This window comes from Jaculus jaculus, chromosome 7 (genome assembly GCF_020740685.1).
Source record: "Jaculus jaculus isolate mJacJac1 chromosome 7, mJacJac1.mat.Y.cur, whole genome shotgun sequence".
In the NCBI taxonomy this organism is placed as follows: domain Eukaryota; kingdom Metazoa; phylum Chordata; class Mammalia; order Rodentia; family Dipodidae; genus Jaculus; species Jaculus jaculus.
The window spans coordinates 22,216,740-22,230,773 of record NC_059108.1 but is presented as its reverse complement, the minus strand read 5'-3'; the positions used below and the strand labels follow the sequence as shown (position 1 = coordinate 22,230,773).

Below are 14,034 nucleotides of genomic sequence, written 5' to 3'. Positions count from 1 at the left end.
CTTCTGGATAGAATCATGTTCTTCCCAATCCCTGCTATGTACTTATGTCTCTAGCCTGTGTCCTTGCTGGTATATTTATATATATGTACATATGTTTCTGAGAAATCTATTAAATGTATACAGGTAAAATGTCATGGTGATTTCCTTTGTTAAGGCATATGTGTCAGTCTGTTAAGTTTGGAGCATATAATTGAGCAAGTTAGAAATTGTGTTCCAGTCTGGAGGATTGCTTAGTGGTTAAGGCATTTGCCTACAAAGCCAAAGGACTCAGGTTTGATTCCCCAGGGCCCATGTTAGCCAGATGCACAGGGGGCACATGCATCTGGAGTTTGTTTGCAGTGGCTGGAGGCCCTGGTGCACCCATTCTCTCTCTCTCTCTGTCAAATAAATAAATAAAAATAAAATATAAAAAAAAAGTTTTCCTGCTAATACCTATGTACTTACATATTTCTGGTTAAGCATGTTCTCTCCTTTGTTTCACACTTACAAGCTGATTAGAAAATTATTTTTTTCTTCAAGGTCACCCTGAAAGTACATAGTGAATTCTAGGTCAGCCTGGGCTAGAACAAGACCCTACCTCAAAAGACAAAAACAAAAAAGCTATTTTTTCTGCTTCTACTTGCTTTACAGATTGTTAACACACATCAAATTGTCATTAAAGCCAGTTTTTTAATTTTTATTTTATTTGTTTATTTGACAGAGAAAGAGGGAGAGAGAGAATGGGCAGTTCAGGGCTTCCTACTGCTGCTGCTGGTGCATCTGGCTAACGTGCGTCCTGGGGAATTGAACCTGGCTCCTTTGGCTTTTCAGGAAAATGCCTTAGCCATTAAGTTATTCCCTCTAGCCCTAAAGCCAGTTTTTTTTTTTTTAATATTTTATTTATTTGAGAGAGGGAGAGAGGGAAAGAAAGAGGCAGAAAAAGAGAGAGAGTGAGGGAGCAACATGGAAGGAGCCATCTTTTCCTTGGTGAGGAACCTGCTTAGTGGAGGACAAAGAAAGCCCTAAAATGGACTGCTGATCTGGCCACCAGAAACCTGGGGCGGGGGGAGGGGGTGGGGGGGGCCGCCTTAGGGGTGGGGAAGGAAAAGACACAAGGGCCACCTGCCAGCCCTGGGGGTCTTGGCCTACAGGCTGCTTTAAGGGCCTCCAGCCACTGCAAACAAACTCCAGATGCATGCGCTACCATGTGCATCTGGCTTACATGGGTCCTAGGGAATCAAACCTGAGTCCTTTGGCTTTGTAGGCAAATGCCTTAACCTTAGGCTTCACAGACAAGAACCTTAACTGATAAGCCATCTCTTCGGCCCCAAAGCCAGTTTTTGTTTTTTTGTTTGTTTTTGGTTTTTCGAGGTAGGGTCTCACTCTGGTCCAGGCTGACCTGGAATTAACTCTGTAGTCTCAGGGTGGCCTTGAACTCACGGAGATTCTCCTACCTCTACCTCCCTAGTGCTGGGATTAAAGGCGTGCGCCACCACGCCTGGCCCCAAAGCCAGTTTTAAACCCAGAGGGGAAACGTTTCATACACTTGTTCTGCCCCATAGCCCCACATATTTTTCTTCCTTTAGTACAAACACAGGGCAGACAAAAGGATGTTGGTAAAATGAAGGATAAAGCAGTCTTCAGCAGCTCTCCTTTTATTAACATAAGTGAAGTCAAGAGAACTTTTAAGTGACCTGGATTTATTCGTTGAAAATTCATCACCTTACTACTTCTCCTAAGCCTTGGGAACTCTGAGGAAAGTCACCTTCAAACACTGGTTGGTTAGCCCAGTGTCCCCCCCAGACTCAGTGTATCCCTTGTGCCAAGAACTGCATTACACACCTTTACTGCCACGTATCTGGCAGCCATGATTGTCCTAGGAAAGAGTTGTTCTAGCATCACTGAAATCATCTTTGAGTGATTTTCCTTCTACTGGCAAGGTTCACAGTAATCTAGAGCAAGCTGAATTCATCAGGAAATAAAAGGTGGTGTGTCGGCTCAAACCCCGCAGTCACACAGCACCTCACAGGGACACTGCTAAGAAGGGAGTGGCTGATCCTGTTGTGTGTGTGCGCTAAGGAAGGCAGCTGCAGCATCACTGGGCAATATAAGCTTTTAGGACTACCGTCATAAATGAAGTCCCTCATTAGCAGAAACATTGCTGGAAAACCTTGCTTGGTTGAAAACAATTTTTAGAAAACAGGGATTTGGGAGTTTGGTCTAGACAACTCCCTACCAAGCAACTTTTAACCAGAGTACCACCAACCCTCTTGGACCACTGGGCAGCAGTTCAGAAGTCCTTTTTTTTTTTTTTTTTTTTAATCTTTGAGGTAGGGTCTGACTTTAGCCCAGACTGGCCTGAAAATTCACTACATAGTCTCAGGGTGGCCTTGAACTCAAGGCAATCCTCCTACCTCTGCCTCCCAAGTGCTGGGATTAAAGGTGTGCGCCACCACACCCGGCTTCAGAAGTCTGGAAGTTGCCACCATGGCTTGTTTTCTCTTTGGTTGTAACAGAGGTGGAGAAAAGAGCAATAAAGGGTACTAAGTGGCAGAGATGGGAGTAAAGCCCCGAGCCACGGTCGTGAAGCACCAGCAGCCTGTAGGCCGAGACCCCCAGGGCTGGCAGGTGGCCCTTGTGTCTTTTCCTTCCCCCACCCCTAAGGCGTTCTTCACCCCCCCCCCCCCCCCCCCGCCCAGGATTCTGGCGGCCAGATCAGCAGTCCATCTTAGGGCTTTCTTTGTCCTCCCCTAAGCAGGTTCCTCACCAAGGAAAAGATGGCTCCTTCCATGTTGCTGACACCCCCACAGCTCCTGTGCTATGGCAGGACACAGGGCATGACCTCATCTGATAGGCAAGCAGCGCGTGTGAGCGTGGGTGAACAGCCAGCTCTGGGAAGAGTCTGCAGCAAGGAGGGCAGCAAACTCCAACTTTGAAAATTGCTTTTTTGGACAAAGGAGGGTTTTGGTTTTTTGTTTTTTTGGTTTTTCGAGGTAGGGTCTCACTCTAGCCCAGGCTGACCTGGAATTCACTCTGTAGTCCCAGGGTGGTCTTGAACTCACAGCGATCCTCCTACCTCTGACTCCCGAGTGTTGGGATTAAAGGCGTGCGCCACATAATTTAAATAGCTACGTCACAGCTGCAGAGAATGCAAGCATTTCTTTTTTGCAAGTTTGCCTATAGTAAAATTATTTTACATCAGGAATCTTGCTGATGAAAAATGCACGTTCTGGTTGGACATGGTGGCACACACCATTAATCCCAACACTTGGGAGTCCAATGCCAGCCTGAGACTGTAATGAATTCCAGGTCAGCCTGGGCTAGAGTGAGACCCTACCTCGAAAAACCAAATGCATGTTCTGACATAACCATTGCCTTGAGATATGAGCATACACAATTCCTTAACATTTCTGTTGACTCACCATGAATGTAAGGCATTTAAATGAAACTCACCATAGGTTCATATTAGGTAAATAATTTAATGATGATAAAACACTCGTTTCTTTAAACAAAATATTTCAAGTTATTATGTTTTTGTCTTAGAGTACAACCTGAAATGGTACAAATTGTACCCACATGTTGAATCACAAATCAAGCAAATAGAATGAAGAAAAACCTCTCCTTGGGTTTCTATTCTTCACTTCCATTTGCTTCTATTTCTATGGAAAATATTTTATTAAATCTTTAATGGATGCCCTGAGAAAACCTACTGCCAACAGGGCCAATGTAGACTAGCCTCTGGTACCAGGCATGGGGACTCTGGGCTCCAGCCAGGAAGCCAGATCTGTTTTCTATCTTGCCTCAGTCCACGCCTGTTCAGATGAAGCACCATGAAGGAGCTCCTGACCATTCAAGCACAGAGAAAATTAAGGTGGCGAGATGGTTTTCTCATCAAGAGCGAGCAAGGGGAGGCCCAGCTAGGGCTCTGGAGCATGCAAGACTGGCCGCTCTCCACTTGGCAGCACCTTACTGGCCTGACCCTTGTGCTGCGGACACTAAGCTAAGAGCTACTGGAGGGTTGGTGATCACAGACCGCTTAGGCAGACGGGGGGGGGGGGGGGTCACTAGCATTTATATTTGCCAACAGAGAGACACAAGTCAGCCTGCTTGCTTTGGCTTTACAGGCATAATAAGCACTTGGCTGAGCAGCACAGCCATGAGGATCCCCCCTGCAGTGACAGGAAAGGCCCTCCCATGCCAGGAAATGCAGGTTTACTTTTCATGGTTGCTACATGCACACTACCTCAGTTAACAAAACTGCTTATCACACCCGTCTTCAGCCACCTTGAAAATTCAGACAGCTGGCCCCCAATGTAGAAGGCTCCAACTCTGACAGCAAGGCAAGCAGTTACAAATCCCAAGGCGGACTAGAAGCAGGGTAAGCTCTGGCATTACTTGCTATGGAGAAAGCACTAAGCTCCTTCCAGTTCTGGAAGAACAGGGCTTCCAACCATGAGAACTGCACTTGACCAAGCAGGAAGCCAACACTTCTCTGTTTGCAGAAGGCTCTCATTGGTAGAGGCAGAGAGGATGATGAGAGATTGGCAAAGTAGACTGGCAACCTCAAATCTGAGGCCTAAAGAACATCCTGGAATCCTGCCCAAGCCAGGACTCAGAACTGGACTTAGGCAGGAGCTGCTGTGGGCCTCATGGGGTCTTCATCAGAGCACAGCTGGGCAGTAGGTCCTCCCAGCCCCATCTCCAGTGTCCAGTCCAGCATGGGGAAGCTCTGGGAGAGGAAGAGAAGGACACTGGTAAGGACCCTGCTGCCTCTCAGAGGCCTGGTCCTTGAATCACACCTAGCACTGTGATGAGAGTGTGGAACATAAGTGCACCTAAAAAATGAATGGCACTCTCTTCAGGATAGGCCACTCTGGAATTCATCAAGCCATGCCAATGTGCCTGGACATTCTCCTAAAAATCTAGATGGATTTTAGTTTTCAAGTACCACACAAAACTTAAAAAATGCACAAGTCCAGCAGACTTTAACCTAGGCCCTGTGTGCACGATGGGTTAAGCAATTACTCGTAACCATCTGCATGAAAAATGGTCAAAGCTGGGCTTTCTGTTATAATACATAATTAAACATAGAATCCAGCTGTGTTTTTCTCAACACATACACATCCAAATTGCATGTATACATACATACATATAAGGTTTATGACAAAACTATATTTGGCCTTTCAAGTTAGGCGCAGAAGGCCTCCAGTTACCCTATATATTCTATCAAGGGCAAGAGCAGCGGCTCTCTTCTAATACAATTATTATGAACAGAATTTACATGGTTTTACTAGAGGCCCTTCCATGAAGGGTAAGATTTAGGATAGGAAAAGGGAAGATAAAGACAAAATTCCCGAGAAATCGAGTAAGTCCGCGTTGTTCTTGTACTTTGTGAACCCCTGAGATGAACGTCTGTCCTCAGATGCCTGCGCTTGGATCCAGGCCCATCAAGACACATCAGCATGCTTCCAATTGGCTCATCATCAGCTTCCTGCTATATTCATAGGCCAAAAATAGTGCCCCATTGGCAGGGAATGCTCGGATCATAGTAGGTTTCAGTCCTGAATATAAGGCAGTTATTCCTAGAAGACAAAAAGACAATCAAAGACTGACGCTGTCATCTCGGGGATGGGGATGCCTGGGCCACTGCACATACAGGAATGCTTGTTCTCACAAACCCAGACAACAGCATGAAACCCAGGAAGTGCTGAAGGACTTACTCTCCCGTTCCCTCAACAGAGTGACAAATACAAGTATCAGATCTCCTAGCAAAGCCAACTGATGGTCCAGTAGCATTAACCAATTCCATGCATGGCATGTTCCACCGCCTGGAACACGGACAGGGCCGTGCTGAGGCTTCACATGGCAGAGGGGAAATCGAGAACCCAGGGGTGGCAACAGGAGCACAGCCAGGGTCGGGGAGCTGGGTCTAGTGTTACCTCTGCCCGTGTGGCTGTGAGGGTGGAATTAGATAAGAGATCAAGCATCTGAAAAACTAAAATGTGCCAGGCAAACCTGGGGTGCAGCCCCATAAGCTATGCTACACGAGCTGTCTGGTCTATTTGGGACATGAATTAAGCATGTGTGCTACTGGGCTTTCTCTTTTTAAAATCAAAGTTCAAGTTCAAGGCCTAAATTGCGTGAGGTTGAGTGGATGCTGGGAGGCCAAGTATGTAGGCTGCATAAAGCTAGCTTCATATAAACGTCACTAAGAAAGGCTTTCCTGCTTAACTTTAAAACTTGACAGCGAACCACCCTCCAAATCTGTACAGTTCTTTTCTCATACCAGAAGTCTTAGCATTAAAGGTGTTCACTGCTTTAAAGCCCTGGGTGGTTCCGTTGGGAATCCCTTAGTACCGGTCCATGTGGGACTTCCAAGAACTCCTCCCCCAGACGAAGTCAAGCTCTTAAAAACTCCCTCAAGCATGCAGAACAGGAATCCTGCTAAGTACCTGGCCCGGGGCTCCTAAAAGAATGGTTTTGAGAATAAGGAAAAGGAACGGAGGCAAGAGAAGCAAGATGATTTGTTTGCAATCAGACACAAATTGGGCATGGTGGTGCACACCTTTAATCCCAGCACTCAGGAGGCAGAGGTAGGAGAATCGCTGTGAGTTCGAGGACAGCCTGAGACTACATAGTGAATTCCAGCTCAGCCTGGGCTCGAGTGAAACCAAAAACAACAACAATAACAAAAAATTATATATATCATATATATCATAGTGAAATCAAACCCATGTGAGCACAGTGCTAGGAAAAGGACTAGAGGAGAACAGATACAGGTCTGATTAGAACTGGACCAGGCCAGCTGTGAAGTGACTGGTCACTGTGAACACACACTCGGTTTCTTTCCTGGCAACTCACCTTCATTTTTCACCACATTCAGAAAGGTGCCAACAAATCCTGTCTGTTTTCCAGACATGGAAAGAACTTGAATTCTGGACTTGATACAATCCACTGGGTATACAGCAAGCCACAGGCAGATTCCACCAACGCCACCACTTAACATCAAAGGGACAGGGCCTGAAAGTGACATTTCCAGAGGTGAGCAGAGCGACAGCTACGGGGAGGCGAAATAAAAATGGCAGTGCTGGGGAATGCAGCTCTTGGACGACACTGTCACAGGGAAGGACTGAGGCTGTTTGGTAGCTGGGGTCTGCGTTGGGCCGTGACTCAGCTGGTCACTGAGGTACCCCAGCCCTGCCCTGGGCTCCAGCAGGGGTGACCACTCCTCAGCTAGCAGTATTCACAGCATAGGGTATGAGAAAACAGGCCACTGAAATGCAGTTCAGTGAAAAGTACGTCAGCATGTTAACACCCATCAGCCCCAAATCTTCCTTTACCACAAAATAACTTAAAAGCATATCACATCAGCTAAGCCTGGGCTTGACCAACCCCAGCCCAAAACCATTACACTGAAGTGGCATGCTTACGTGCGCACGCACGCGCGCACACACACACAGTTGTGTTGTGTTGAGAACAAGCTAGAACTATGCTCTAAAAACAACACTGTGATCTGTTACCAAGTTTTTATAAGCTAACTGGGAAACTAATAATAAGTGATCTCCTCACTCATCTCTGCACGTCTAAGATGGGGCTAGGGCGTTTAACGAGCATTGGGCCAGCGGCGATAGTTGAGAAGTACTGCCTCAGGAACACAAATTGTCCTGAGAAAATTGCCCTTGAAGAGGACGTCGGCCAACACTTGCTGCCACTATATTTTCAGGATCCCCCCAAGAAAGGAGTGTGTAGGGCAGGTAGCCACAGAAACCACCTGGGGGCAGATGCCATCAGACCCAAATGCTGCCAAAGTGAACACATTTACCTAGTTCATCCTTTGATCTCCCTGATGCGAAGAACGATCGGCTCAGTTCATAACCACCAAAGAAGAAAAAGTAGCCAGGCACTTCTCGAAGTAAAGTGCTGGAGAGACCATGGTAGAAGCCCAGGGGACCATCCTTCCTGAGGATGGTCTTCACGACGGACCAAACCGTACTGGGAGGAGACAAAGTAAGAGTTACCATCAGGGCAGGCAGGGAAGGAGGGAAGGACGGGTATCCACACCTATTAACTGACCGAACCAGGCAACAGCTAAGGAAGAGCTTCTGTTGTAAATGAAAACCCAGGAGTTCTCAGAATAAAAGATCTCTTTGGTAGGAAGGGAAAATCGTGGAGAAACACTGCTAGACTTATAATGAATTAAAAAAGCTATGAAACTTTATGAAAAATGCACACATTTTAACATGTCACATTACCCGAGATGTAAAAGGGTTAGTACGTTTTTTCCAGTAGTGAATAAGTGAAAACTGGAATTCCAGTAAGGCTGACATCAGCAGGAATAAAACAGCACTGTATTTGCCCAGTGTCTTATCTCCCTAGAAATGCATCGCTTCAATCTTCCTTGATGTGGCCAGGAGAATCTGTTCAGATGTTTGTACAGCATTTTGTTTTAGGGCAGAGAAATGAGCAAATGTTACTTGAAGGCAAGATAAACATTCTGAGGGCCAGGCCGCACTGGGGAACTCCTTGTGGCGGATGAAAATCCTGTTCCTGGAGCAGCCACGCTGGAAAACATGTTGGGCCCGTGGGCTCCACACTGGTGCCCAGCGTAACTCGGTGAATCCCTCACTTTGTTCCCAGAGAGTAGAGAGTAGAGGACTCAGCTTGGAGAGACAACAGATCAGGTCCTGCGGTGACAAAAGCCACCAGCAACCATCTTCCTTCTGAGCGCTTTGCAAAGCTCAGAAGGAATTCAGTTAGCCAGGTGCTTCGAACAGCACTGCTCCCGTTTCAATGTGGATGGACAAGGAACCCAAACTGCAAGACTGCTCCAAAGCTAGCCTCCCTCCAATCCAGGCCGTAGCCCTGAGCGTGCGATGCTGCTACACCCCAAATAAAAACAGCCAGTACTTACTTTCTTGGCAGCTGTCCACCTGCCTAAGCCCATTGAATACAGGTCACTCTCAGTTCTTCCGCATGGTCCTGTGAATGTTCTCTTTCTAAATGCAGGCTGTGGTTATACAGGCCTGTTCATTTCATGACTGTTTATAGAACGGCACATGTGGCCTCAGCGTGTGTTTTCACAGTACCGTGGGTATGTTATAGTTCAATAGTAACAGCTTTTTAAGCCATATACTTTTAGACTTCTAGACTATGAATAAATAACAGACACATTGGTTGGCATGAACCAAACCCAATCCTTGAGGCAAGAAACTGGTAGGTGACAGTGGTCAGTTTGTTGGCTACTTTCCCAGAGGATTTACAGGCCTAGCAACACCTCTTCAGATCTTCACCCAGCCACAGTCATGCATGGGCAAGTGTTGTGACTGACAAGGATAAGAAACTGCTTTTCAGTTCTCAAGTCACGTCTCGTGTGACATGTGTACATGCATGGCAATAAAAACTTTGCAAGGTAGAGAGTGATGTGAGCAGACAGTAGCTCTGCTCCCAAGGGCTTGGATGGATATTCCAGGACTTGGCCCCTCTGCAGGGACTCTGAGAACTGGGGAGGTGGTGCAGTTGCCACTGGGACCCTAGGTGATCAGCATCAAATACCCCAGAATTCAACACCAAGCCGAGCTCAGCCCTGAGGCCCAGCTCAAACCTGCCTGCCATGAGTCCCCAAAGACAGTTGAGATCATGCTGTAAGCACCCAGGAGGGCAAGAAGGGCATTCAGCTCCTGACTTCTCTATTTCTGAGCTGTGAAATATCTGCCTAAGATGTCCTACGGGATGAGTGGTACCACCAACCATTATGGACAATCCTTTCAGAAAATTATCCTCTGATAGAGTGTTCTAGAAACACCATATTTTGGAGTAGATAAATCTATTTACATATTTCCCACTTAATTTTAGCAATAAAATAAAATAAAATAAAAAGCCGGGCGTGGTGGTGCATGCCTTTAATCTCAGCACTCAGGAGGCACAGGTAGGAGGACTGCCATGAGTTTGAGGCCACCCTGAGAATAAAGAGTGAATTCCCAGGTCAGTCTGGGCTAGAGTGAGACCCTACCTTGAAAAACCAAAATCATCATCATCATCATCATAATAATAAAAACAAGGTGAGAAATGCAGTATCTGTTCAGAACAGTGCTTACTTCTGGCTTGTGGCTATCTTTCCTGATGTTTCCATCTCATACATGGTCTGCAGCCGGCACTTGACGAGCTCCGTGGGGCACAGCACCAGCGCAGCAAAGGCTGAGGCGAAGGAGCCAGCAGCTGCATTCTGGAGGTCACTGGAAGCACAGAGAGCGCTTGGTGTCACTTCCCACCTCCCTGGGAGGGGTGGGGAGGAGAGAGGGAAACTTATACATGCTCTTGCATCTAAGAGCCCTGTCAGGTCACAGTGACAGTTCCGCTTCCAAGGGGAGAGAGTGTGTTTTAATGGTAATGCAAATGTGTCCAAAGCCACACAGCAGTCCCAGGAATAAGTCAGGTCTCCCTGACTGCCACCTAGCTGTTCCATCAGGCACAGTGTTATGGACTGAATGTCTGTGTCTTCTACCCCCAATTCATGTGTTGACAAGACTTAACGCCCTGTGGCCCATGGGTTGCATGTGCCCCAGGATGGCTATGAATGCAGCCCAACACATTGATAGATGACAATATCATATTGCAATGTCAAAAGGTTGGCAACCCCTGCTCTAAAACTAGAAGAAATGTTATTTAAGCTGCCTAATCTGTGGTACTTTGTAATAGCAGCCCAAACTAAGACAAAAAGGGAAATAAACAAATAAAAACCTTAAAAGGGAAAGTGTACATATGGTCCCACTACCAAAATATATCCTATTAACACCTTTGTGTATTTGCCAGTAGGCTTTACATAGAATTGGCTTTTGAGGCCACCTGTTCCTGCCCAAAACCCAACCTGAACAACCAGACATGTAAGACAGATGTGAACGTAGTAGAGTTCCTGATCCAGGTTCAGCTGATGACCTTCTGCTGTGTTTGATGTAGTTTGAGTGTGTCCCCCAAAGCTCTCTGCTGGAAGCTTGGCCTCCAGTGTGGAGATGAGAGAACCTGTGAGATGTGGAGTCCAACGAGGTCACTGCAGGTGTGGGCACACTCAGAGGACTCCAGTTGGTTCCCACAAGAGCAGCTTGCTGTAAACAGAGCCAGGCTTTGCCTATGAATCTCCCTGGCCTCCTAGTGCAATATCTCACTGCTCCCACCATGATGCCAGTGCTAGGTTGTCATGGAGACACAAGATACCCACCCCAAGCAGATGCTCCTAAACCTCCAGACCTGACAGCTAGATAAACCTCTTTTCTTTATGTATTTCCCAGCCTCAGGTATTCTATGATGGCAACAGCAAACAAAGTTAAAATCCTCAATTCAGCAGCACAGCAGGAAGGAGAGGGTAGTAATTAGTCTCAGAGACAGCTGAAGCCAGTGCAAGTCTATAGATTTCATTGTTTCAGGCAGAGTGGCTAAACTGAAAACATGGAAGGAAACAAAAGCACTGGCCTCCTCTCTTTTGGGCTGAGTATTACCCGGCACAACCACCAGAGGGCAGTGAAACTAGAATCCAGTAAGAATGCAAGGACAGGAGAAGAGCCTGGGCAATTGTTCTTAGAAGGTCAAAATGACTTCTGTGAGAGTTCATGGGGGTAATGAAAGCTCTTCTAGCCCTACGACAGTTTCAGAGACACACTGCCAGCACTGGGGTGGCACAATCCTTCACTGGGCGGGAAGACTCCTTGGTTCCTTGACTCACCCACGAAGCGCTGGCCTCCTGATGTCACTGGACAGCTAAGACCCCCACAGACCTCCAAGAGCCCCTGAGGGGAACTCCTCAGCTGACTAGGGAGATAGGTCATCTGATGATTTATCTCTGAAGTCAGAACAAAAGCACGAATGCACCTCCTGCATTCCATGTCCGTGGTAAATGTTAGTATAAAGTCAAGGTCACTTCCAGTCTAGGCCCTGCTGTCCAGTCCCCTGACGAGCTAGCCTCTGTGCCTCCGACAGCAGCTAGTGTCCAGGAGCTAGCTGGTCTCGCACACACCACGGCTCAGGAAAGCAGGCTTGCCATGGGGTTTGGGAGCAGGTCTGCGCAGTATGGACCACAGAGACGTAAGCCATGCACTGAGGCGAGCCCCGGCCTCCTGCAGCGTGCTCTCCAGTTCCCTCCTTCCTCCTCACTCCACTCCTTAGCTCGTTTGCTACAAGCCAAAGCCTACGGTGGTTTCTGCTGCCTCTCAGCCAGCTTGCAGATCCATATTTGGCCTCCCTCAGGGACGCTCTGTCAACCTGCTGACAGGCAACTGTCAATTGGGGTCATTACCCAGAATGTGCCAAGTTTGCTGGAACAAAGGTGGCAATCAATAAACGAGCGGTCCAGGCCTCTGAAGGCACACAAAGCACAGTCGGGGCAAAGTGAGGCCAAATCAGCTTTGCCACGGACTTTGGCTTTCTAATAAATACTCCCACTTATCAGCGAGTGCCCGGGATGAGGCGCAGGGCCCCAGGTCCTATGTGAAGGATAGATGAGCAGAACTGGAATCGAAAGAGCAGGAAGTGGAGGACAAGGCTTTGCAAGAATCCGCTGCTTGCCATCCACCACAAAAGCTAGGAGCAGAGCCGGCTGCTGTGCAAGACCTCAGCCAGCCAAAGGTCAAAGCGGAACTCCACAGATATTTGTGATGCGGTTGCAGAAACCCACAAGGGGCCCTCAGCAGTCCTTTCCCTCTGCTGCTGTTGACAGATCCCCACTCCAGTTCTGACCACTACCAAGTCTTCCCGAATCCCAACAGGTCTAGCAGAAAGAGAACTGGCCAGCGAGGGCTTAGAACACTGGCTCGAGTCCTCAGCCCTGCGATGGGGTGAGCTGTCAACACCTCCATCTCAGCTCCCCACCGGTAGGACAGAGGTGACTGTACCCGCAGGGTCAAGGTGAGGGCCATGCAGACGCGGGCCACCTGCCAGAGCGCAGCAGACTCTGGGCAGCATTCTCCCAGCAGGAAACAAGCAAATGCTGCTCGTAGGTGTGAAACAAGAAAAGGTCCCTGCTCAAGAAAGACTCTAGTGGGCTGGAAAGAGATGGCTTAGCGGTTAAGCGCTTGCCTGTGAAGTCTAAGGACCCTGGTTTGAGACTCGATTCCCCAGGACCCACGTAAGCCAGATGCACAAGGTGGTGCATGCAACTGGAGTTCGTTTGTAATGGCTGGAGGCCCTGGCACACCCATTCATTTTCTTTCTCTCTCTCTCTCTCTCTCTCTCTCTGCCTCTTTCTCTGTCTGTCGCTCTAAAATAAATAAATTTAAAAAAAAAAAAAAAAAAGAATTCATTAAAAAGTTTCTAGTGCTGAATTAGACCATGCTAACCAAGATGGTTTCTTCACCAAGTAACTGTCAGCTAATAAGCTAGATGCCACAGATATTAAATGAAATAAACATACCCAGAGCCCCACACAAGAGGTGCGATGACTCAGTTCTCAACCCTCCTCAGAGAGGCCAACTCGGGCTTCTGGACAGTGTGGAGAAATGCAGCCATAAGTATCCAAAGCCTGTCGTTCTCTGCTACAAAAGCACCAGGGAGCGAAGCAGTGCATGTCTGTCAGTCCAGCATACAAAGCCCTGAGGCAGGAGGACTGGGAGGTCTAGGCTGGACCAGGTTATAAGCAAGACCCTACCTCAGTTAAAAAAAGAAAAAAAAAAAGCAACATGCTCATATTGACAGGGATTAGAAGCAAGCACATAGCCTCCTTCATAGGTAGGTAGGGACATGGGCCCAAAAGAACATGATTTCAAACTGCCCTCTTGAGACTAGAAGGCAACGCCAGTCTGAATGTAAACCTGACTCAAGATAGTGACCAGGGGCTGGAGGGATGGCTTAGCGGTTAAGGCGTTTGTCTGCAAAGCCAAAGGACCCAGGTTCTATTCCCCAGGACCCACGTTAGCCAGATGCACAAGGTGGTGCACACGTCTGGAATTCGTTTGCAGTGGCTGGAGGTCCTGGTGTGCCCATTCTCTCTCTCCCTCTCTCTCTCTTTCTCCCTCTTTCTCTCTGTCAAATAAATAAAAATTAAAAAAAAAAAAAAAAAAGACAGTGACCAGG

The 14,034-nt window shown here is 47.6% G+C and overlaps 2 protein-coding genes across 4 annotated transcripts in view; one reads left to right on the top strand and one right to left on the bottom strand.

The window, feature by feature from the left end:
- LOC101596132 (phosphatidylinositol 3,4,5-trisphosphate 3-phosphatase TPTE2-like) overlaps positions 1-1,672 on the top strand; it is a 73,734-nt gene extending 72,062 nt beyond the window's left edge. Inside the window, exon 19 of the mRNA XM_045155535.1 lies at positions 1,566-1,672. Within this exon, the coding sequence (XP_045011470.1) occupies positions 1,566-1,672 (107 nt within the window). The remainder of the gene's footprint in view (positions 1-1,565) is intronic.
- A 1,766-nt stretch (positions 1,673-3,438) lies between these two features.
- The window catches only part of Slc25a15 (solute carrier family 25 member 15), a 41,046-nt gene continuing 30,450 nt past the window's right edge, over positions 3,439-14,034 (bottom strand). For 2 of the 3 annotated variants that reach the window (XM_045155438.1, XM_045155437.1), the window contains exons 4-7: positions 10,074-10,211; positions 7,802-7,971; positions 6,841-6,999; positions 3,439-5,561 (exon numbers count right to left, since the gene is read on the bottom strand). In XM_045155438.1, the coding sequence (XP_045011373.1) occupies positions 5,437-5,561; positions 6,841-6,999; positions 7,802-7,971; positions 10,074-10,211 (592 nt within the window). In that variant the 3' untranslated portion in view covers positions 3,439-5,436. The remainder of the gene's footprint in view (positions 5,562-6,840; positions 7,000-7,801; positions 7,972-10,073; positions 10,212-14,034) is intronic. The other variant, XR_006638184.1, reaches the window with a different exon arrangement.